We start from the raw sequence: 23,983 nt of genomic DNA on the forward strand, positions 1-23,983 counted from the left end.
CATAAATGAATTTTATTTTTCATTTAGTACTGTCCTGAGTAAGATATTTTTACATATAGACCACAAGACAAAAAAATGGTCTGGGAAAAGTTTGGGAACTCTTGGTTCTTAATATGGGGCGGCAGTGGCTCAGTGGTTCATGTAGGTTGTCTACAAACCGGAAGGTTGGTGGTTCGATCCCCGGCTCCACCTGACCAAGTGTCGAGGTGTCCTTGAGCAAGACACCTAACCCCAGCTGCTCCCGACGAGCTGGATGGCGCCTTGTATGGCAGACACCGCCGTCGGTGTGTGAATGAGTGAGTGGATGGGTGAATGTGAGGCAAATTGTAAAGCGCTTTGGATGGCCATGTGGTCTGTAGAAAGCGCTATATAAATGCAGTCCATTTACCATTTAATACTGTGTGTGGTTACCTGGATGAACCACGACATCTTTCTGTTTGTGACGGTCGTTCTTGAGTCCCTTGTTTGTTCTGAACAGTTAAACTGAGCACTGTTCTTCAGAAAAATCCTCCAGCTCCTACAGATTCTTCAGTTTTCCAGCATTTTTGTGTATTTGAACCCTTTCCAGCAGTGACTTTATGATTCATTGACGGATGCTCCAGAAGCAAACACGATGCATTAAGAGCCGGGGGTGAAAACTTTTGGAATTTGAAGATCAAGGTAAATTGTTCTTAATTTGTGTTGCGGGAAACATGCAAGTATCTTCTGTTGCTTCCAGAGGGCATTAATAAGAATAAATAAAAGGTATTTCAACAAAATTTGGACATCTTCATCATGTTCAAAAGTTTTCACACTCGGCATCTTGCATCTTGTTTCCTTCTGGAGCATCAGTGAATGTTTGAATCTTTTTAAATAGTTGTGTTTGAGTCCCTCAAATGTCCTCAGTTTGAAAAGATGTATCTCAAAATCATACAGTCACTGCCGGAAAGGGTTCAATTCACAAAGATACTGGAAAACTGAAGAATCTGCAGGACCTTAAAGATTTTTCTGAAGAACGCTGCGTTCTTGCGAACGTTTAACTGTTCAGAACAAACAAGGGACTCATGCACAACCATCACAAAACAGAAAGACAGTCAAGGATCATCAGGTAACAGAACACACAGTATTAAGAACCATTATTAAGAAACTTTTGAATGGGGTTATTTTAATAATTTCTGTAAAAGGACATTACTAAATAAAAATAACATTAATTTCGTATGTTCTCTCTTATTTTGTCTTAAATTATTCAAATTTTAAAAGATTCTGCGAATCTTTAATAAAAAAGAAATCAAATTGAAATAATAGAAGTCTTTTGTATCATTAGAAATGTCTTTACTGTCACATTTGATCAGTTTAATACATTGTTGCTGAATTAAAGAACACATAAAAAAATATATACTGACCTCAAACTTTTGAATGATAGTGTTCATGAAGATGAACATTAACCAAGATCAATAAATGCTGTAAAGCTTCATGTTTATTTCATGTTATGTTACTAATGTTTATAGATAGAAATTCATACATGGGTCAATTTATTTGTCAGCAAAAATAAGCATTTGAGCATAAACTTTAGAGAAACAAATGTTCTCACTTTAGATTTAGATGGTCTTCATGAGAAACAACTTTTGATTCACTTCTTGTAGGCATTTTGATGAAACTTTCTAACAGCAAATTGCATATGCCATATATACTTCAGTTCAGAAGTACAGAAAAACATCTATTCAGTCAAATATTGCAGTGTGGTGTATCTGTGTGTTAATCTTTACAGCATTAATGCCTACAGTACAAAGGAAAAGACTAACAAAGATGACATCGTAGTAGAGATGAAGGCAAAGAAGACGGAGGAGTCTGTACTATTGAAGGGCGTCAATGGGGAAAAGAAACCTCCTAATCACCAGGTAAACAGATGTACTCAACTCTTGTTACCATGATCAGAAAACCTAAGGAACATCTCTTTAACTTTATTATGTGCCGCTTTTTCCTGGAATAAAGAACAGCACCCTTAGCAAATAAGTGAAGACTTGTGGGCGACTAAAGATGTCAACTGAACCTCCCTGCTGACCCAAAAATCAAGTCTTAAGAGCTGGAGGACCTCTTGTGGACCTCTGGATAAGATGGACTGTACTTTTGTATCTCGTGTGTGAGCAGCAGTATCCATGCTTGGATACATGGGACGCAAGCGATAAAGGAAGATTGTTCTCTGTTTTCTACTCTTCACCATTGTTTTTCTTCAACCATTGACCAATTTCAAGACCACGAGCTCCATCCATTAACCACAAGCAAAATGAATGACTGAGTAAAAACATTCTTACACCCTGTCTACATCTAATGTGAGCACCACGTTGCATCAAAAACCAATAGAGTGCTGCAGGGATGTCATTTTTTTGTAGGCCAAAGTCTGGAAACGAATTTCCATCATTCTGAAGTCGATGGTTTTTGGTATTGTCTGAAATAAGGTCTCGGGTTAATACAAGCTCAGGATATTTTGACGGATTATTCTGACACAAAATACAGAAACCCAAAAATTGATGGAAAAATCCTGTTGGGTTTTGCTCAAGAAAAACAGGATGATGCTTACTTCCGAGTTGGCCTACAAAAATATGTCATCACCTCAAGCACAAATGAATGCATTGATTGAACTTGACCATTTGCATAAAATTGTTTTTTACAAATGATTTTCATTCTGCTTGTTTCACTAATGAGGCTCGGTGTCCTTTTTTTAGACCACAAAAATGTATATATTATAAATATGCTTAGCGATTGATCTACTTGTGACCTTATTCGTTCCAGATGTGCGTTCTAAGCTCTGTTCAGAAAATATCTGCGATTTTCAGTCCTTTTCCGTCACTCCTGATGTTCCAGAAAACCCCAATGGACCAAATAATAAATGCAAATTCAGTTTGAAGGGCTGTCCATTCCATAAAGGCATTGAGAATAACAGATGTGTAGTCTTCAAAAACACACAGACCTTCACGATATTAAGAAACCCAATCCAGCCTGGATAACGGCATAAATATTCAGTCAATTCAGTTAATGATACTGAGCTAACACTTAATAGTGTGTGTACGGTCCAACTCAAACTACTGCGGAGCTCATGTACTGTTTGTAAATAGTGGTAGGGAAGGACTTTGTAGCTCTTTGTGTGGTGACTGCTGAGGGCCATCGCAGCTCCCTCTGTTTCTGCCTCAACTGCAGTGCCTGCGGAAACGTGTCTTTATTCACATCAGTGTTAGTTTACACTGAAACCTTTGTGTTGTCTTTGTTTGTTTCATGCATGTCTTTGAATCTGGTGAAGGGAAAGTTTTGTTGTTTTCCTAAATGCCATGAGAAGCAGTACGTTTTAGCCTAAAAACCTATGGTTCCATTACAGTTTTTGAGATCTGTCATTTATCGATTAATGTGATTTGTTCTAATGTGCAGTGTTTTCTTGTTTCATGTTCTTGAATGTGGCTTTGGCTTTTACTTTTGTTCAATAAAGACGTGACACATGTTATCTACATCAGCGCTTGAGGAAACTGGACCCTAATAACTCCAGGACTATTGTTAAAACACTAAACCACACTTGGACAATTCATATTTCATTATAGCTCAGCTCATGCATTCTTCTCATGTTGTTTTATGCTTAAATTCCATCAAAGAAGCTAAAAAAAAAAAAAAGTAGGCCGATTGTGTCTTTTTGTGTACAGCTTATTTTTCTCTACAAGTCATGTTCACTTCACAACCGAAACACAGGCACCTTTTCTTTTCTTTTCTTTTCTTTTCTTTTCTTTTTGTTGTTTAACAATCTTTCCATTGTCTAAATATTAGTGTGAGCCATTTGAGACCTGTCAAAACACTGTCGAATCACTGCATACTACACTGGCACCTTTCCCTGCTTATTCTCTTGAGCGAATTCTGTTGTAATAGTGCAAACTATCATTCTCATTGTAGACTGTTTACAAAAACAGTTCGCAATGTGTTATGTTCGATTTTACATATGGTTGTAAATTAAGTACTTGTGGTTTGATGCGTTTGATGCTTGCATTTTTTTATTTGTATCATTTTAGCCCAAAAAAATAAAGTTCTGTTACATTCAACGTTCTTGAAAAGCTTCACATTTGTTACACCATTTTCACTGCAGGTCTTTCCTCCTGGTGTCCAGTTGTGTTTCCTCTGGCAGATCTGAATCCAGAAGCACAGAAGAGTGTTTTTACAGAGTCTCTGTCTGCAAGTGAAGCATCCGGCAGCACTGATCACAATATCTGCTGATCCAAGCTGGTTTTATTTAAATCACAGTTTCCATGATATCTGTTATTGAGATGAGTACTTATGAAGGGCACATTTGCGTTTGTCAAACATATTGTTCTTAAAGGGATAGTTGTCCCAAAAATGAAAGTGTTTATCTGCTTATCCCCAGGGCATCCAAGATGTAGGTGACTTTGTTTCTTCAGTAGAACACAAATGAAGATTTTTAAACACAAACCATTGCAACTTTTCATTCTTATAATGGAAGTGAATGAGAATCGCGGCTAAAACATACAATAAAATAAAACAATTAAACCCTGCGGCTCATGACTATGCATACGCGACCGCCTCCTAGCTCTCAAGTGGACCATTGAGACTCCTTATTGAGATTGTAGATAGAGTGTCAATGGTCCATTTGAGAGATAGGTGGCGGTAATGCACTTATAAATTTGTGATCCGCCATAAAGCAAAAAGAAACGCAAAAAGAAACTGCTGAGAACGCGCTCAGGAGAGTTCTAACAGTTCGGACACTGCATGAATCAGAGGTAAAAACAAAAAAAAAAACCTACATAAATACTATAGTATAGTTTCTTGCACAGACCGATCGTTTTGTGTCTTTACACATCAATGTATCGTCACAAGCTGTAGGGTTTAATTTGGTTTTGATTGTGTATGTATTTTTTTATTGTGTTTTAGCCTGACAGACAGTGCAATGTTAAGTCTCTGCGTGGCCCTGGCTGTAAATACTGGCAACATATGTAGCCTATGAATGTATGAAAATGATTTTTATTTTTTATTTTTATGTTTTTAATGAAAGAGAACATATAGAGTGTGGGCTGCTTTTCTAGTACATGTGTTGTGCCCAATTTTTGACCCCCTGCCAAATAAATTGGGCACAACAGCAGCACTTTTCAATTCAAAAAGCGGCGCGGATGTCTTAATTTGAATGTATCTGAAGGGATGAGCGTGGAGCTGCTTTGTGTACAGCCGTTACCGGGGAAACCGCGATATTTGAGCTCTCCTAAAGCGCCACCTCGTGGCAGAGAATGGATGTGCATTCCCAACAAGCCTTTCTTGTTGTTTATGGTCAGATCAATGCAAATATCAACTCATGGTTTTTTTTTTTACGCATCAAACACATAGAGTTTAAAATCAGTAAGAAGTTAATGTGCCTTCTTCAAATCTAAACAATTAAGACAGTAATGTTCATGTTTTAAATTGACATAATTTATGTGCTTGATTTATCAATTGTTTTCATAAAAATGGTCTAAAGGCTGAAATGCTGTTGTAGCCTATAAGATTTTTTATTATTATTATTATTATTATTTCTGAACTGTAAATCGTGTAATTTTATGGCTCAATACTGTATGTTGCCATAGACATTGTCCAACACCACTGATGCAGTATTCATTTTACTTGTGCAGCTCATAATTATTATTATTATTTTTTTAATTCTGCAGATAACCTATAAATAGTTAAATACAATTATTTGCTTCATATTTGCTGATATTTGTGTATTAAACATATTTTTGATTGCCATTTTCACTCCTAACTCATTTTCTATATTTAAAAGTCTTTATTATTTGGGCTAGTAAAAGAGAATTGTCTCGGGGGCCCCCTAGTGTTTGGGGCCCTGGGCTGCAGCCCATGTTGCCCATTAGGACAACACGGCCCTGCTGACAGACTGCACCGGTTTGAGTTAAAAATCTTGGTTTGTGTAAAAAAAAAAAAACACAGCAAATTTAAATTTTTGTGTGAACTACCCCTTTAGTGTTATTCTGAGTTTTAATTCCATAGTGCTGAAGTTCAAGAAATTCACCAGACACATCATTTTTATAATGAAATTTGAAAACATGAGTCATTCTTACTTATGACAATAATCAGAAATGTCTGAAAGACATGACTAAAATCATGAAATATGTTTAATTCAACCCAAAATAGTTTCCATTTCAAACTGATAGAAATGTAGAGGAAGGCTGCCCTCTACAGGTCACTAAAATCACACACAGGTCTCGAGCTGTTCTGAATCAGGATTCATTTATCATTATCAGACATCCGTGCATGTGGATCACTTCTGTTTCTGCTCAGTCCCTTTAACTCTTTAACTCTTACCATGTTGTTATTTAAGGAATTTATTATTTAAAATTGTTTAGCAGAAATACAGGCTTTCAGAAATATGCTCTGGTCAAGCCCATTTAAACTTTATTAATTATAGCTTGATTATTTACATTATTGCAAGATGATTGACAGGATACTAAACCAGATGGAATAAAGACATTCAGAGGATTGACAGTTATACTTTAGCTTACAATACAAACCAACCCCACAAAACATCATACAGTTGATCAATTCCTATGCTTATAGTTAATAATGCTTGGCCTGCTGAACAAAAACATAAATAAATAAATTTGTTAAATTGTCATGTCCTGGGTGATAAAGTTAAGGAACAGGTTTTTGATATGGGGTGTTACCAGTGATTCAATTGTGTCATCATTAACTATAAAAATTGTTGTAATTATGTTCTTGTTTCTTAAAACTTGTTGAAATTGTGTTATTTTGTTTCCCATTTTTATTACTTGTTATTTTGTCGTTTTGTCCAGAAATAAATAAATAAATACATTTTCAGACATTTCTCAAGTTCATCATGTATTTATAACAATAAGCCGTATTTCTTTATACTCAAGAATCAAAACGATAGTAATTAGGAACAGCACTGAGACCAGATTTTAGAAATCAGTCCAAAATACTTGAGAACATGGCAACAATAACAAAATATGATTTGTCGTTAAAAATGTGAAGTTTCATATTTTAATATTTACTTAAATTTGTTATATGTGCATGAGGACAGCAGAGCACAATCTTTCGACATGTTTACAATTCTCTCTTAAAACTGAGCATACATGAATTGATGTTCATTTACGATGGCAGAACCAATGTCTGCTAATATGACCTCAAGTTTTACTTTGTTTAATAATCATTGTAAATCACTGGACCTTCTTGGGTGAACTTGAAAAGTGAAAGCATCCGGGTGTTTTCATTTACATTATGCCACTGAATTTCGTTTGAGAATCACAGGTTATTATTTAGGCTCTGAAATAAAAAAAAAAAAAAAATAAAAAAAAAAAAATTACCTTTAAATGTCAGTTTCAAATGGTACACTGACTTCTATACTGAATGGCTTCTGTTTCTTTCATAAAAAAACGTCCCAAAAAGTCTGCTCTCTAAGATTATAATATTGATCGGGTACAATTACCTAGTACATTTAATTTAATGTACGTATTTCTGCAAGAGTTGATTGCTTTACGGCAGGAATCAAACCTGGAAATACAATATTTGTTATTTTGTCATTGTCATGTGACCTACAAGCATCAGTCCCGTCACTTCACACTGTGGCTGCATCCAAAATCGCATTTTACACTCTTTTAAGTACTTTTTTGTAGAAGTAATTATACTTCATGACCGCAGAAAAAGAGTTTGTTCTGTATACCTAGTATTATTAATGTAATCTGGACGTACTATATTCTCCATGTTGTCATTGTCACGTGATCTATCAGCATCAGTTGCATCACTTCACTGCCATTTAATGTGCTCTGTTATGAATCGTGCTGTGCAGACCAGTCGATGTATGACATCACAGTACCGCGAGGGCTATGGAGAACATATGGCTGCATTCAGTATGGCATACTACCCTGCTATATAGTAAGCGGAAAACAGTATGTGACAAAAGAAGTATGCTCGACTGTGTACAGCTGTCCACCACTCTGTTTACTGAAGTAAATACCACTCATTTTACTGTAGGGGGCTCCAAAGTCACAAAAATACACAGAACTACATGCAGTTGCTTTAACACCCATGGAACCTTTCCATCACACAAAAGGTACTATATAGTGGAAATTTTTTATTTTTTTTTTTATTTTTTTTTTATTTTCCAAATTTTCTTTACACTAACAAAAATGTGGTTCTTTTAAAAATTGATCACTTAAAGTTTCTTTAGAAAACCATTAAAAAAAATTCTAAACCTTTATGTAGCCTATGTCATCACTTTTTTCAAATTCCGCAAGCCGTTCTCTTTTATTTTTCTACTAGCAGTAATGTGTCCCTGTTGATTGGCGTGTACTGTGACTATAAAACTAATCCTGTGTCTTATAAGTAATGACCTTCAGGCACCTGAGACTAAGATGTTGCACAATACTTCCCTTTTTGGCACAATTCCCAAATCCCCCTTACTACAGTAAAGCTTGAATGAAATTAAAGTGGGAAGTTTATGAGGGCACAAATCACCCCACTGTTAGGTCATAGGATGGGCAGATGAATGTAGTGTGGAATTTATCTGGGGGTATATTGGGAGTGAAGAGTCTAATCTCATAAGAGGCTAAAGCGGCTTGAGGCTGCAGAGAGAAAAGGAAGTGAGCGATCAGAAGCATTGTAGTTTACACCGTGGTTGTGTCTGTCGTGTCACACCGCTTGCAGGACTTTTCTGTCGGAGATGTCACATGCATGGATGATGTCCTGACATGATCTGTAATGCACTGAGAATGCACTGGGTTGCGGAGAGGCCTGGAGCTACCTCATGGATTTACCAGGATGTTTAGGTCCATACGCAAGAGCTGTATCTGAGGTTTGTAAATGAGTTTTTTGCAAAATGCATTTGAACAATTAAGACACTCAACTGAGATGATATTAAGCATTTTTTTTATAACTTATCTCTTATCTAAGGTGTAACATATTGTAAAATGTAAAACTAGATAAACATTTAGATTAGATTAGATTAAACTATTTGATTAGATACCATTATAGTTATTATTAATATTTGTAATTAGTATCCATATTTAAAATTGTAATGAAAATGGGGAATGGTGTCAACTTGATTTTATGGTTTTAGTTTTAGTTAATTATAATAACTATGATGCAGCCAGAAATGTTAAGTATTTGGTAAACACAATTTATATTTGATTAAACTTTCTATTTATCTTAATTTTTTATTAATTCTGCTTTGTTATGCTTTTTTTAAGTAGCCTATGTATATAGTGATCATTATGTTTTATTTGAGTTTTGTTTGTACATCAAGTCACATGACATAAAAATGAGGAATGTGGCCTCAGCATCTAACTGAATTAAATATGTTTTAAAAAAAAATGCATTTTAGTTAAATTACACTCACTGGCCGGTTTATTAGGAACACCTTGCTAGTACTGGATTGGACCCCCTTTTGCCTTCAGAACTGTCTTAATTCTTGGCGGCATAATACTCAAGAGTATCAGACATCAGAGATTATGGTCCATATCGACATGATAGCATCACTCAGTTGCTGCAGATTTGTTGGCTGCACCTCCATGATGCAAATCTCCCGTTCCACCACATCTCACAGATGCTCTACTGGATTGAGATCTGGTGACTGTGGAGGCCATTTGAGTAAAGTGAATTTACTGTAATGTTCAAGAAAGCAGTCTGAGATGTTTTGAGCTTTGTGACTGCTGCAAGTAGCTTGCTGCAAGTAGCTTCCAATCTTCTATTGTCCAGTTTTGGTGAGCCAGTGTGAATTGTATCCTCCGTTTCCTGTTCTTAGCCGACAGGAGCATCACCCGGTGTGGTCTTCTGCTGCTGTAGCTCATCTGCTTCAGGGTTCGATGTGTTGTGTGTTCAGAGATGGTATTCTGTGTACCTCGGTTGTAACAAGTGGTTATATGAATTACTGTTGCCTTTCTATCATCTCTAACCAGTCTGACATTCTCCTCTGACCTTTGACATCAACAAGGCATGTTTGTCCAGACAACTGCCACTGGGGAAGTCGTGGCCTAATGGTTAGAGGGTTGGACTCCCAATCGAAGGGTTGTGAGTTCGAGTCTCGGGCCGGACGGAATTGTGGGTGGGGGGAGTGCATGAACAGTTCTCTCTCCACCTTCAATACCACGACTTAGGTGCCCTTGAGCAAGACATCGAATCCCCAGGCACCGCAGCATGAAAATGGCTGCCCACTGCTCCGGGTGTGTGCTCACAGTGTGTGTGTGTGTTCACTGCTCTGTGTGTGTGCATTTCCGATGGGTTAAATGCAGAGCACAAATTCTGAGTATGGGTCACCATACTTGGCTGAATGTCACTTCACTAGATATATTTTCTCTTTTTCGGACCATTCTCTGCAAACCCTAGAGATAGTTGTGCATGAAAATCCCTGTAGATCAGCAGTTTTTGAAATACTCAGACCAGTCCATCTGGCACCAACAACTATTCCACGATCAAATTCACTTAAATCCCCTTTCTTCCCCATTCTGATGCTCGGATTTAACTTCAGCAAGTGGTCTTCACCACATCTAGATGCATTGAGCTGCTGCCATGTGATTGGCATGTGATTTGTTTTACCAACCAATTGAACAGGTGTATACCTGAATGCATATTTGATTTCAAGTCTTTTTGATTTTAGTTATAGTTAACTAATACCCTGATGCAGTCAGTAATTTCAAATATTTGCTACACAATTGTTCATCTTATTAATATGTCTATTTTGTCTTTTCAGTACAGAGATGCCTTTGATGATTGTGGAGACGAGCTGCAGCCTGATTGGCTGGTTCTTTCTGTATGTGCTGCTGTGTCACTGGAACAGAGCGAGAGATTGTGAGTGGAACTGCAGACTGGTAACTCTGCTCCACGGCATCCTGATCGTCTGTGTGACTGCCTACATTGGCTTCATTGCTGGGCCATGGCCTTTCTCACACCCCGGTAAGTTGTCCTGTTTGGAAAACCCTCTAAAGCCTGACATATTAAATAATAGTTCGAAATTAAAAACAACAACAACAAAACATTTTCTATTAAATGGAACGGTTTATTGAACCTTTTAAACAAAACAGTAATAAATAAACATGAGAAAAAATGTACTCAACATTATTTGATTGTAATATTTGATCAGGTTTACATACTGTATATATTGCAGGAAAAAACACATTCATTCAGAGGCCCAGTCTGAATAGATACATTCAATTTGGTGCAGTAAGTGATTCATTGGATGTGACTTCTGACTCTCTTCCAGGTACTGAAAACACATCTCTCCAGATCCTGGCTCTTGTGCTCAGCTTAGGATACTTCCTCTTTGACATGGCTTGGTGTGTGTATTTCCGCACTGAGGGTCCGGTGATGCTGGCCCACCACACCATGAGCATCTTTGGACTCGTGCTGGCACTAGGGCTGGGCGAGTCGGGCATCGAGACCTGTGCTGTCCTGTTCGGCAGTGAGATCACCAACCCGCTCCTGCAGGCCCGCTGGTTCCTCAAGCGCATGGGCCGCTATGAGAGTTTAGCAGGAGACGTGGTGGACCTGCTCTTCATTCTTCTGTTTGCCTCTGTGAGGATTGGTGTTGGGAGCAGAATGCTCTATTGTGAATTATCCTCTCTGAAGCCATCGCTCATCGTGAAAGTCGGTGGAGTGGCTATTTACACTCTCTCCTGGATCTTCATGATAGACATTGCACGTTTTGCCTGCAAGAAAACTCGCACCAAATACAGGCGATGGAAGGAACAGTACAAGTTGAATGATGCTAATGGACATGCTGTTAAAGTCAGATAGGCCTTTCTATGCTTTAGGACTGGGGAAATAGAATTTTTGCTGATATAACTAAAAATATTTTGTTAATTTAACAGGGTTACATTTTTATGGATATTTAAAAAACTCTCTATATCTAAAACATACCTACAAAAATGTAAAGCCAGTATGGCTATTCCTGTCATTTCTGACTTTCTCAAATTGGATTTACTCTGCAAACTGCCCATGTCATATAAAGATTTTTCCTAATTTCCATGACTTTTCAAAGACATATTATGATATTACTAATTTCCACTAAATATTAATATATTATTAATTTCCATTACTTTTCATAACTAATATATTATTCACTTCGGTGACATATTATGATTTTTTTATTTCCACAACTGTTGCATGACACTCTAAGAATTTTATTTTCATGACCTTCATTAAATCAAGATTTTTTAATTTCCACAAATTGTCCATGATAGGATTTCAATTTTCACGACTTTCACATCACATATTAAGATTTTATTAATTTACATTTTTATTACTTTCCAATGACATATCAAGATTTTTTATTTTTTAAGGTTTATTAAGATTTCATATTAAGATTTTATTAAATGGCATGAATTTTCTATCAAATATTAAGATATTATGAGTTCTTATGACATTTCCAAAACAAGCAGGACTTCCTCAGACAGAACAGTACAAAGGCATTACACTCTTGGAACAAATCTTCTAATGCCATTGAGTCTGTCAGTGGGAGAAGGTGTCCTTGCTCAATGTCATTGCCTGTTACTGCAAAAGACACCAGTGTATTTCCTCAGCAGGCAGAAGGGAACTTCAGTGATATTTGGAGACCAAATACAATGCTGCTTCAAATTAGAAGAAGTTTGAAAGTAACCCAAACTAACCACACTCACACAGTTTCTTCTCAGGCATGTCTGCTGAATGTCTGCTTCAAATTCAATTCACCACTGACATCTTGATCTTGAGGATTTTCAAATGCAAGTGGTTTCTTGTAGCACTGCAAGACTACTGGCTTCCTGTATAATTCATACCTGTTTATCCTCAAAGCTGATGAGTTATTTTTGCTGGATTTAAAAGAATAGATTTAAGCAACTTAAAGGGATAGTTCACCCAAAAATTACAATTCTGTCATCATTTACTCACAAAAGTTGTTTGATATCTGTATGAGTTTCTTTCTTCTGCTGAATAGGTATTTTAATGAATGTTGGTAACCAAACAGTTGATGTTAGAATTGACGTCCATTTTATTTTTTACCATACTTTTGAAGTCAGTGGCTAACAAATATGAGTAAACTGTAATAGAATTTCCATTTTGGGGCAAACAATCCATTTAAACAATCCATTTGTGTGATCTGTTTGAACTGGTACTCTTCTCTCTTACCTAAAGCAATGGTTTTGTTAAAGAATAGACCCTAAACAGGAGGCAGGAAGCATTATGTATGTGATTGGTTGAAATAGCCAATGTATCCACAGTAAAGGGTCTCTGAAAATGTAAAAATGGCAAAAAAAAAATGCAAGAAGGCTGTATATAGGGCTGTTTACTATGCAGATCTTTTAGACAGTATGCATGAGTCCATATGAATAAAGTCTTGCTGCACAAACAAAATTCTGTAAAGATATATAAAAAATACTAAAATACTAAAGATATATTTGTGGATTCAGATGAAGAAGTTAGTTGTTAAGTAAGTTACCAAAAGCTTATTTGTTGGTCCGGTTTTGGTAATTTGATCCAATGTGTGTGTGTGTGTGTGTGTGTGTGTGTATATATATATATATATATATATATATATATATATAGTTGATTATTGATAAATGTTACTGAACAAGGCAATTACTAATTTGTTTAGTTTGTTTTTTAGTTCCTACACCAGTAGGAATAAACCGCTAGGTGGCGCAAAAGATTTAAATATGCTCCTGATAACTATTGACAAATAAATCACAACTTTAATCACAACAAGTCTTTAATTCCCAGATTTTTTCTTTCTTTCTGTATTGCTTTTATTAATTTAATCTTTGTTTTCATCCTAATTCTTTTAGGCCTGTAAACGATAACTTATCTCTCACGGTTCATTTCCAGATTCTTTATTGAATGTTTCAATACGGCGTTTTATGCTGAATATATTTATGTATATCGAAGTTTCCCTTTTTTTTTTCTAATATGCATAAATATTGAAATATTGATCTGTTTCTTCATCAGAACACACCTTTTTTTTTTTTTTACAGATTCTAATGTTTATTAATTTACTACCTATAGTTTGTCAGTACTTAACCGCTGACAACTATACAGTAGGTTAGTCTACAACATTTGGGAAGGCGATATGCTGACTGCGGAAGGATACGCCAAAAGGTGGTGAAGCGTCGCAGGCGTAGGGATCCGGGATGTGATTTTACTGAAAATCGGGAATTATCAGGATTTTTGTGATTTTTTGCGTTTGCGTTTTTAATCTTCGTACAGCGCGAAACTGACACGTGTGACAACGCACATCTGTGTGTTTTCTTAATCCGCGTTTGTATAGAGACGAAGTCACTGGTGTACAGATATAGTTGGGAAAAGAACGGCTAAAAACTACTGAATTTCGGAAAACATGGAGACAAGAAGGGAAGGACCCGACTAAACCAAAGTTTACAAACAAATTATTGCAAGAACAGAGGGAATCATTTCGCCAGAGGAAACTATGTGTTGCACATCCGTTATGTTTGGATTGTATTTATTACACTTCGAAACGAAGCTGTTTTGAGCAGAATTCCTGAACTGGGGACTAAACCGCTGCCTCTAGAGCAAACATCAAACGATTTGTAAAGTTATTTCCCGATTTTGGAGTGGAAAATATGGGAATTCTGGAAGTTGGACTATGTGGGGAAGGGATTACAATGAACGGTTGAACCGTGCGGATGCTTTAATCCATCCGTTGAGTGAATTTCCCCAGATTTCCACACATTGGAAGTGACCAGGATACACATTCTTCTGGAGAAAAAGTCCATTCAGCGTGTAAGGGGCCTAAAAAGGATGTATATTTAGTTTACAGACTTACAGTAGCGGTTCAGTTGATGTTGTAGTCTGTACTGTAAACTTTTACAGTACAGAAAATTCTGCGTTTCAGTAGGTTCAGTTTAGGAATGCCGAGTTGGAAGTATTTCAGTGAGAGAAATGAAAGAAAACCGTCGAGGCGGACGAAGTAACATTCGGGACTGTAATATGAGCGACGAGCTTTTGAACTGACAGTCTCCTTCATTCGTAAGGCAACATATTAACAAAAGATTATTTCTCTGGCTTTACTTCCAGCCGTGGTTTGGGATTGACAAAGACGACTGTATCCAGTATCCAGACAGAGGCGAGGGAAGCCTGTCGGTCTGCGTGGAGGCATTTTGGCTGGGATAATGATGAAGCTTCTCAGACAACACGCGTTTTGCTTCATTGATCATCTATGTGTATGCGTTTAGCGTCGGTTTCCTTCGCTAACTCTTGTGTCCTGTAGGGCTACAGTCAAATGACTACGGGAACCAACATAGACAATCCGTGGAAATATAAAACATAAGCTTGTTACATTCACGAGGAGACTTCACCATTCACATCAAGACGGAACTGTCAAAATCTAAAAGTGCCACCAGGCTGTTGTTGGTTTTTGCTTATATTATTTTTTTTTCCACAAATACAAAGGTGTTTTACTATGGTAAAATGCTAATTGGATAAGAGCTGAAGAAAATCAAGAAAGGAAAGCCCAATGAGCGGCACACAGTCCACGCTTGCTGAGAGGTAAATTATGACATTATATATATATATATATATATATATATATATATATATATATATATATATATATATATATATATATATATATTAGGTTACATTGTGTTTATGATAATGATAGTGACCTGTCTTAGGTTTATGACGCTGTTTATACATATCCAAAACACTATTGTTGAGATTTATCTGGCAGCCTTTAACAAAATATATGATGAATGCTTTGTTGTTCAAGTGGGAATACACACAGAAACAAATCACTTACAAAGTGCCATGGTTAAGACCATGATGTTTGGACATTTACCATAGTAATACCATGGTATTCTTATAACTACCTCGGGATGCTATGTACAAACTTTGGTTTATTAGAATAGCTGTCATTCTTTACTATAAAATAGCATGGTATTACTATGTGATATTATAACTTTACCATGACGGCGCTGTCCGTCACTATACTTTTTCATAAGGTTGTTTTCTTAAAAGAGCTCAAAAGTTTTCAGAAATGTACTGTGGTACTTCCATGTGTGGTACTGGAACCATGGTATTCTTTGAAATATCTTGGATTACCATGTAAATATGATTGTACAAGTATTTTTATTGTAACAATCATTTAGTATCCCATCACACAGCATGGTTTTGGCATTACTGTACCATAGTTCTGCCACAGTGCTGTTTATGTAGTGCACGTGAGTCACCTGTTGAAATATGAGTAAATATCCCCATACAGAACCCAAACCAAAGTTAATGTTCAGTGCTTAGTGCCAAAACAATCTTAAAGAGCATGATGGATAACATTATTATGAGTTTAGTTTGAAGTCGTTCTGTCTGGTCTTAAATGCAGTTAAAAACCTGTTTCTCACAAATTAGTTGATAAGAATACTTATTTACTTGCTGCACATGTACTTGACTGTCTTTCAGATAAACGTATGTGAACGTATGTGAATCTACACACTTTATAGCCTCTGATGGTTTGGTTTGTGTCTGCTGTTTTGTTTTGGCGATGCATTAGTCTGCCTGGATGTGTGTTGATTGCACACACCTGTGAACACACAGCTCATGACAGGAAGCACTTTAGTTATGGGGTCAGTATGTCACTCCAGGTATCTCGCTGTATTCTGCTAATGCTGCTCTTCAGAGCACAGCTGGCCTCGATGTGACTCACTTGTTGAGGTTTTCCACCCCTTGAGTTGTTACCTGAATTACTCGACCAGTCACATATGCTTCAAAGAACAAAATGCAGAAGCATGCTGGGTAAGCAGATGTATTGTCATCTGTGTACGGAGTTACGCCTTGGTGCATGTTGTTTGACACTTCTATCTTTTTACACCCACTCTATTTTTGATTATATCCATTGTGCCAGTTGCATGAATACATGTGTGGTGCACAGCAGGACTAAAGCTCTCTCAGTGTCAGAGTCTGAGCAGGGTCTGGCTGGTTTGGTAAGGTGATGTTCTGGGTGCGGTAAAGCTTATATATGTTCTGGTGTGTATATATATGCAGTGGTGACCAAAATTATTACAACACTGTGTCAGTAGGAAATATCAGTTTACATTTCCAAACATTAATTTTGCCATTAATTGTAATAATCCAGTGAGATTTTTGTCTGACAACAGCCAGTGCTGCACACAGAGATCTGATCTGATCTGATCATCATCCAGTTTGTCTGGCATGACATGAAGAAACAGAACAAACTGAGTCAGACTAAATCTAGAAGAACTGAGGCATGTCTCTAAGATGCTTCAAGCAACCTACCTACAAAGCTACCTGAGAAAGGGCACCTTGGGCAAAAGCTGCTTTAAACACGAAGGATGGTCACACCAAATGTTGATTTAATTTAGTTAATGGAAGTTAATTGATAAAGAAAATCTATTTAAGATATAATTTTTGACTTCATTCTCATTTTACTAGGGCTGCACGATAAATCGCATGCGATATTTAATGTGCATCTTGTCGTTAAAGCCGGTTCTGTAATCAGCGTTAAATCTCCATCACCTGCGCACTTTCACATGGAGCAGCATTAATATAAAGGGTTAGTTCACCCAAAAATCTAAATTATGTCATTAATGACTCACCCTCATGTCGTTCCAAACCCGTGAGACCTCCGTTCATCTTCGGAACACAGTTTAAGATATTTTAGGTTTAATCCGAGAGCTCTCAGTCCCTCCATTGAAGCTGTGTGCATGGTCTACTGTCCATGTCCAGAAAAGTAAGAAGAACATCATCAAAGTAGTCCATGTGACATCAGAGGGTCAGTTAGTATTTTTTGAAGCATCGCAAAAAACAATTTGGTCCAAAAATAGCAAAAACTATGACTTTATTCAGCGTTGTCTTCTCTTCCGGGTCTGTTGTGAGATTTCAAAACACTGCAGTGTAGTGATATCCGGTTTGCAAACGAATCATTCGGTAACCGGATCTTCTTGAACCAGTTCACCAAATCGAACTGATTTGAAGATCCGCTTAAATCGAATGATTTGTTTGCGAACCGGATATCACTACACTGCAGTGTTTTGAAATAATAATAACTATAATAAATAATAAAAAAAGAATAATAATAACTTATTGGCTAAGTTAATAAGACTTTGGTCAATGTAGATCTGGGTCAGTAATACACTGTAAGTACATGTGCATAAGTGTTGTTGGTGTAGATAGCCAAAACGACTTAATGTATAAGACAGTGAATAAGATGTTCTATTGATGGCTTTTATTTGCTGCAGTGGTACATTGGTTTCCTCCACTGGGCAACTGGAGTTTTGGCAGTGAGTTCAAAAAGCATGTGGGCATTTTTCTTCAGGTAGCTTCTCCAGTCTCTTCTCTGAAAAAAGTTTTACCAAAGCAAAACGCTCCGCTCAGCTCTCGTCATTTGTCTGAGTAAATGCGTCTGCCACTAGTGAGTGAGTCAGAAGCCTTTTTATTCTGGAAATCTTTTATACATCACCACTTTAATCTCAACAGCTTCCCAAAAGCATTTTATGTTTTCAAAAATAGTGCAGGTGTGAGAAAGAAGCTTATGTATCTGTTGGGTTGCATAGTAACACAACAACTGTGTCCGAAACTGCCTTGATGACTAAACAGGTGTATATTTGTAAAAACACCTAATAGGGAAACTAGGTTCAGTCTAACATTGAACTTCACATTGAATGATTAAGAACAAATTAAAGAAGCAATTACTCATGACCAAGCAAATGTTTAAATACTATAATATTCATTACTTGCAAGATATCATAAGTTGGAAAAAAATGAAAGTGTTTTAGTTGACTTCTTTTTAAGCAAAGCAACATTTTTAACAGTGCTTTTGTTTAGATCTTGGATTTGGAATCTTCTACTGTTTATAGCTTTTGAAGGAAAATGTTTGAATGGAAAATGAGAGGACACGTAAAAATGGAAATGGTCATTTACTCACCTTCATTTTCTTCTAAAATAACCTCACAAAAGAAAAAAAAAGAAAAACCTGTTTGTGTTTGTTCTTGTCAGCCTGCTGTGGATGTGTAATATTGTAGTCTGTACTGTAACAACAACTAAATATTAACTACAAAACCAATCAAATATGACCGTGAGTCCTCATAATCTTCCAGGACTGCAATGTTAGCTGAAATCTGTTAGTTTATAACGCTAACATTAACTAAACAGACACCAAAAAATGTCTGTGATCTTATTTGTAGTAGTGAATTCATGTAGCTTGTGGCAAGTTTGATGGCGCTGAACATTTGCTGAAGGCTGTACTGTTCAGCTTGCTCTCTGTCACAGCAATTCGCTGATCTGTGGTCGGTACGAGCCCCTCTTGGGAAGTGGTGACATCACTCATAAACAATGTCTGTCAACTGGGCCAGGCCACAAGTTGGAGATGCTTTATTACTTTATGATATGACCATTTTGTATGAATTCTCATAAGAGAGCCATATAGGCAGTTTAAAATGGCTTTTAGGGGAATGTTCTTTCCATTAAGTTAGTCGCTGTAGCTTATTTTTAGCATTTTCTTTTCAGTAATTCATTTTTGTGTGTAAATCTATATCTGTATACTTTTATTAAAAATGTATGTCTTTTAAGAAAGAGTGACTATTATTATTATTATTTTTTAAATGAATATTAGCATTACATTAACCATGTGAAACAAGACCAAGATGAAGGTTGAGGTTTTTAAAGTATTGAGGCTGTTTAAAGGACTCCTTGCAGCAAGATATATAATGGATTAATTCATTTACAAACAAAATCTGGTCTGAACAGCCCAATAAAACTGCTACATTAATCACGTCAGAAGTGTCAACCTAGTAGGGCTGTGCGATATTGAAGAAAAATGCGATATGCGATATCTTGCTAAATAATGCGATATTCGATATGCGATACAATATTTATTTTTTCTAAAATCAATTAAAATTGTATTAAGAGAAATTATATAACCAAAATTTCAAATTATTTAGGGGAAAGAAATCACTACAACTTTTGAAAGTGAACAACAGCAGTTTTTTTTTATGTTGCATTAACACAAATTACATTTTAACATTACATTTAAATGTTAAAATTACATTTTAAAAATGTAAACAAACAGAAAATAAAAATATCACTAATACTTTGCTCCACTATATAGTTAGGCCTACATCAACCTGAAAACATGAACATTCAAGTAAACAAAAACACTTGAGAAACAGTGGAGTTACTTCTTTGCTCTCTTTTTGTTTTGTTTTTGCCAAGTCAGATTTTAGCATTCATGCTAAAATTGTTAAAGATTTTTGGACAAGAAAACCAGCATGTCCACTTTGTTTGGTTTCAGGGATGCACGCTGACATGTAACTACATTGCCTGATGTGCTGAAAAGTCTTTCAGATGGTGTGCTAGTGGCAGGCACACAAAGATATTTTTCCGCCAGCTTGCTTAAGTGGGGGAAATTTACCTTGTGAATTCCCCACCATGCCAAAGGGTCCTGCTCACTGTGGATTTTGGGGATCAGAATGTAGCTGTTAAATTCTGCTTCAATGGTTGCATGGTCAGAGGATTCAGAGGGAGATGTGACTGAGGTCTGTAAGAGACTTCCTAAAGACTTCTTCATCCTCTTTGTACTTGTGGCTGTGGCACTTTGACATGGCTCAGCCTCAGCACCTGACACAGCAGCACCCACTGATGATGATGATGATATGGCAACAGCAGGTTGTGCCTCCTAGAAAAAAAAGAAAAGGAAAATAATGATTAGTACCTCCATATTTTATTAATGAGCTCAAATCATTCTTGCTATATAAAATATTCTTACCTTCATTTCTGATTTTATCCTTAAACTAATTTCTTCCCATTGTTCCTTAGGAATGTAGTCTTTTTTGAATCTTGGATCTAAAAAAGTTGCAATGTTCAAGAGAGTTTGGGTTGCAGGATCCTCATATTTTGCCTCCATGTAGCCCAGCACTTTGGTTTTAATTGAGCATGTCAGCTCTGTGTCTTCCTCGTCAGCAGCAAGGGTTTGTATGTTCAGTAAACGAAGAACTGGAAGTAGATAGGAAATGCTCACGTATTCTTCCCCAGACAAAGCATCTGTAAAATCTTGAAGTGGCTTCAATGCCTTGTTTACGGACTCAAGGACCTCAATGTCCTGCCAAGATGGAACCAGATGTCTTGTACTCCGATTTTCAGAGAGAACTTGTGACAGAGCCCTCTGCTGTTCCAGGATCCTTTCCATCATTTGTTGCTTAGTGCCCCATCGTGTAGGGCACTCTGTGATCAGACCATGTTCTGGCAGGTTAAGCTCTCTCTGTGCTTTCTTTAGCGCTTCTTTCTTTTTCCAGCTATGGGAAAAATGTCCCACTAACTTTTTGCACACTCCTAGAGCACGACTGATGCGTGTGTCACATTTGACTGCATTTTCTGGATAAATAGAAATAAAATAGTTTCAATCGTTTTAATTAAGTTCTGGTTTCATTTTTAAACATTAATTTGAATAAATCTTACATCTATAATTTAACGTATAATTCTTTATTAATTTAAATATCATCAACACTAAAATATCTGTGACAGTATACAATAAGATGTGTTTAATAAAGTTATTATATGTTAAGATAACTAATTAAATATTCTGATATAAAAAAGTAAGACTTACCAATAGCAAGGTGCAGTCTGTGCCCGAAGCACTGTAGTCGGGGCCAACCATTTATTTCCGCCGCTTTGATCATATTGGTTGCGTTGTCAGTGGTAAAACACACTAGACGCGCCTCATTCAAATTCCAGCCAGACAAAGCCTCTCGCAGTCCCAGCGCTATGTTTTCCCCACTGTGTTCACTAGGGAAATATGCTGTCTGTAAGCACAGACTTCTCATCTTAAAGGCTTTGTCAATAAAGTGAACCGTTAAACTAATGTACGGCTCTGTTGTCCTACTGGACCAGAGGTCCGTTGTACACGCAAAATGTTCGACATCTCTCAGTTCCAACATGACACGGTCGCGAGTATGCTCGTACATTTGGGGGATAGCAATGCGTGAAAAATAGGTTCGAGAGGGAATGTTGTACCGTTTGTCGATGGTATTCATCAGGTGCAAAAACCCTGGTTTCCCGACTGTGGCGATCGGAACCATATCCTTTGCCAGATAGCGTGTAATGGCCTCGGTTATCTCTCTATGACGGCGGTAACTTACAGGATATGGTGTTATGCTTTCGAAGCTTGATGATATGGATTGTTGCTTGGGTTGGTGAACGAGGGTTGATTCACCTGAGCTTGAAGATTTTTCTGCAGAGCATAGCTGATACAAATCGTTGTGCTTTGCTTTGAGGTGACTGAACAGATTTGAAGTGTTTCCCGTTTTCGTTGCTACACGAGATTTACATGTTTTACATATAACTTCAGTCTGCATGTGGTCATCTCTTTTAAATCCAAAAAACTGCCATATCTTTGAGGTGCTTCTTCGTTTTGGCACTAAATCGTCGGCAGCAGCTGCGGATGTCTCAGGCTGGCTCATTTTATCATATTAGTTTGCTATGAGCGCGTCACTCACTGCGTGCTGGCTTGTTGATGGTCAGACGTCAGAGCAGTGAGCACGCGGGCGCTATGCGCACGCACACACACAACTAACGTCCGCGTGTCAGTTGATCTGTGTCGTAAAACTATAAATAGCTTTGTATTACTTTATCATCTATCGCAAATCATTACGATATGCATATCGCGATATGCGAATTTGCGATATTTCGATATTTTCGATATATCGCACAGCCCTACAACCTAGGACTGTAAACTGTACTATAAACACTGTATTTCATTATTAAAAAAACAACAGTGAAGCACAGGCCATTAGCAAACACATTTAGTTATAGATAGAATAGCACACACATTTGTTATTTAGCACAATATGCAATATGTCTCCTTTAAGATACAGACATGTTCTTTAGACATCACTTTAAATATCTTTCATTGGAGAAGTCAAACAACGGGAAAAGGTTTAGTGTTTGTTAAAAAAAATCTTGGCTCTGGCTCTTATGTTGGTGTAAAAGTATTAGCAAATTGCAGCCTCTATAAGTGCATTTACATAAATGATTTTACACTGATTATACTTGAGCTGACAGTGTCATGAAACTCTTAGCATGGTTTATTAACAGTGGGCTGTTGTTTAATCAAGAAACGTTCATAACAGGTTTTTACAGTTTCAAAAAACTAATTGTTTACATGAGCTGGCACATTTTAATCTCAAATATTTTATGTTGTACTTTTTTTTTTTATCCCATATCAGCTCAAAACAGGAAAAAAGTATTTAAATTTACTTTTTAAATCCCCCCCCCACCCCAAGTTTTAATCTAGAATTACAAAATTTGAGAATACTTCAAATAGATAGATTATTTTTTATATATATATATATTTAATCAAAATAATAATAATTATGTTCTGCATATATGTTGTTGAAAACTAAAAACTGTTGTTAAAAAAAAACCTGGCATTTTAGCTTTTAAGTGTCTTTCCTGATTTTTACCATCAGGTACATTCTGCTACAGGTGCTCGCTCCCTATAAACTCATAGTGACACTATGACACTAATCTTGCAAGTCTGCTTGTCCCTCGTTTCTGAAAAATTATTTTTAGACTCATATTCATGTGGTGATTTACAACCAACCAGTTTAATTTGACGGATGTCACGGGGTGTATTTGATATGAATCTGGTTCATCCTAGTCTCTAGGCTTGGATGTCATGCCCACAGACCGCTGGCTGAACGTCTGATGCATATGGGACTAGGGGTGTGCCGGTTTCAGAATTGGTGATGACGGTTATGACGTGAGTCAAATGTGACGGTTCATAACATAACCGTCCGGGGGGGGGGGGGGGGGGGGGGTAAGGCGGATAGCTTGTTTCATTTTGTTTCATATTGTCTCGCCACCATGCTAGTGGATCTGCCGTAGAGTCAATTGGTTGATCTTGGAGATAGCGGGTTAACTCCGTGTCAGCGCGCGCTCTGATCGGTAAAGGGGCAGAGATTTCAGACCTCCGTTTATTAAGGAGATCTGTCACAAAACTCATCATCCGCGCAAAAAAAAAAAAAAA

General features: G+C 37.0%; 4 protein-coding genes across 14 annotated transcripts in view; 3 read left to right on the forward strand and 1 right to left on the reverse strand.

The window, feature by feature from the left end:
• Positions 1–4,055, forward strand: part of LOC113081639 (cell surface glycoprotein MUC18-like) — a 44,915-nt gene extending 40,860 nt beyond the window's left edge. For 2 of the 5 annotated variants that reach the window (XM_026253659.1, XM_026253684.1), the window contains exons 15-16: positions 1,748–1,877; positions 1,972–4,055. In XM_026253659.1, coding sequence (XP_026109444.1) covers positions 1,748–1,877; positions 1,972–1,992 — 151 coding nt within the window. In that variant the 3' untranslated portion in view covers positions 1,993–4,055. The remainder of the gene's footprint in view (positions 1–1,747; positions 1,878–1,971) is intronic. The other 3 variants (XM_026253665.1, XM_026253671.1, XM_026253678.1) reach the window with 3 other exon arrangements.
• Positions 4,056–8,576: 4,521 nt separating this feature from the next.
• LOC113069372 (transmembrane protein 136) lies at positions 8,577–11,972 on the forward strand. The gene is made up of 3 exons (XM_026242415.1): positions 8,577–8,821; positions 10,715–10,917; positions 11,225–11,972. Exons 2-3 carry the CDS (start codon positions 10,722–10,724, stop codon positions 11,755–11,757), a joined length of 729 nt encoding a protein of 242 aa, XP_026098200.1. The 5' UTR covers positions 8,577–8,821; positions 10,715–10,721; the 3' UTR covers positions 11,758–11,972.
• A 2,101-nt stretch (positions 11,973–14,073) lies between these two features.
• The window catches only part of LOC113081670 (rho guanine nucleotide exchange factor 12-like), a 61,783-nt gene continuing 51,873 nt past the window's right edge, over positions 14,074–23,983 (forward strand). For 4 of the 7 annotated variants that reach the window (XM_026253694.1, XM_026253701.1, XM_026253707.1 and 1 more), the window contains exon 1: positions 14,074–15,498. In XM_026253694.1, the coding sequence (XP_026109479.1) occupies positions 15,467–15,498 (32 nt within the window). In that variant the 5' untranslated portion in view covers positions 14,074–15,466. The remainder of the gene's footprint in view (positions 15,499–23,983) is intronic. The other 3 variants (XM_026253730.1, XM_026253721.1, XM_026253739.1) reach the window with 1 other exon arrangement.
• LOC113081732 (zinc finger BED domain-containing protein 1-like) lies at positions 19,912–22,080 on the reverse strand. Its single transcript, XM_026253741.1, has 3 exons — positions 21,563–22,080; positions 20,726–21,330; positions 19,912–20,635 (listed from the first exon to the last, which is right to left on the reverse strand). The coding sequence occupies exons 1-3, from the start codon at positions 22,032–22,034 to the stop codon at positions 20,201–20,203; spliced, it is 1,512 nt and encodes a 503-aa protein (XP_026109526.1). The 5' UTR covers positions 22,035–22,080; the 3' UTR covers positions 19,912–20,200.

Source organism: Carassius auratus, chromosome 5, assembly GCF_003368295.1.
Source record: "Carassius auratus strain Wakin chromosome 5, ASM336829v1, whole genome shotgun sequence".
In the NCBI taxonomy this organism is placed as follows: domain Eukaryota; kingdom Metazoa; phylum Chordata; class Actinopteri; order Cypriniformes; family Cyprinidae; genus Carassius; species Carassius auratus.

Coding starts and splice junctions, on each gene's coding strand:
- LOC113069372 (XM_026242415.1), top strand. CDS start 10,722: ATGCCTTTGATGATTGTGGAGACGAGCTGCAGCCTGATTGGCTGGTTC. Junction 10,918..11,224: donor ATGGCCTTTCTCACACCCCG/GTAAGTTGTCCT, acceptor ACTCTCTTCCAG/GTACTGAAAACACATCTCTC.
- LOC113081732 (XM_026253741.1), bottom strand. CDS start 22,034: ATGGTTCCGATCGCCACAGTCGGGAAACCAGGGTTTTTGCACCTGATG. Junction 21,331..21,562: donor CAGACTGCACCTTGCTATTG/GTAAGTCTTACT, acceptor CTATTTATCCAG/AAAATGCAGTCAAATGTGAC. Junction 20,636..20,725: donor GGATAAAATCAGAAATGAAG/GTAAGAATATTT, acceptor TTTTTTTTCTAG/GAGGCACAACCTGCTGTTGC.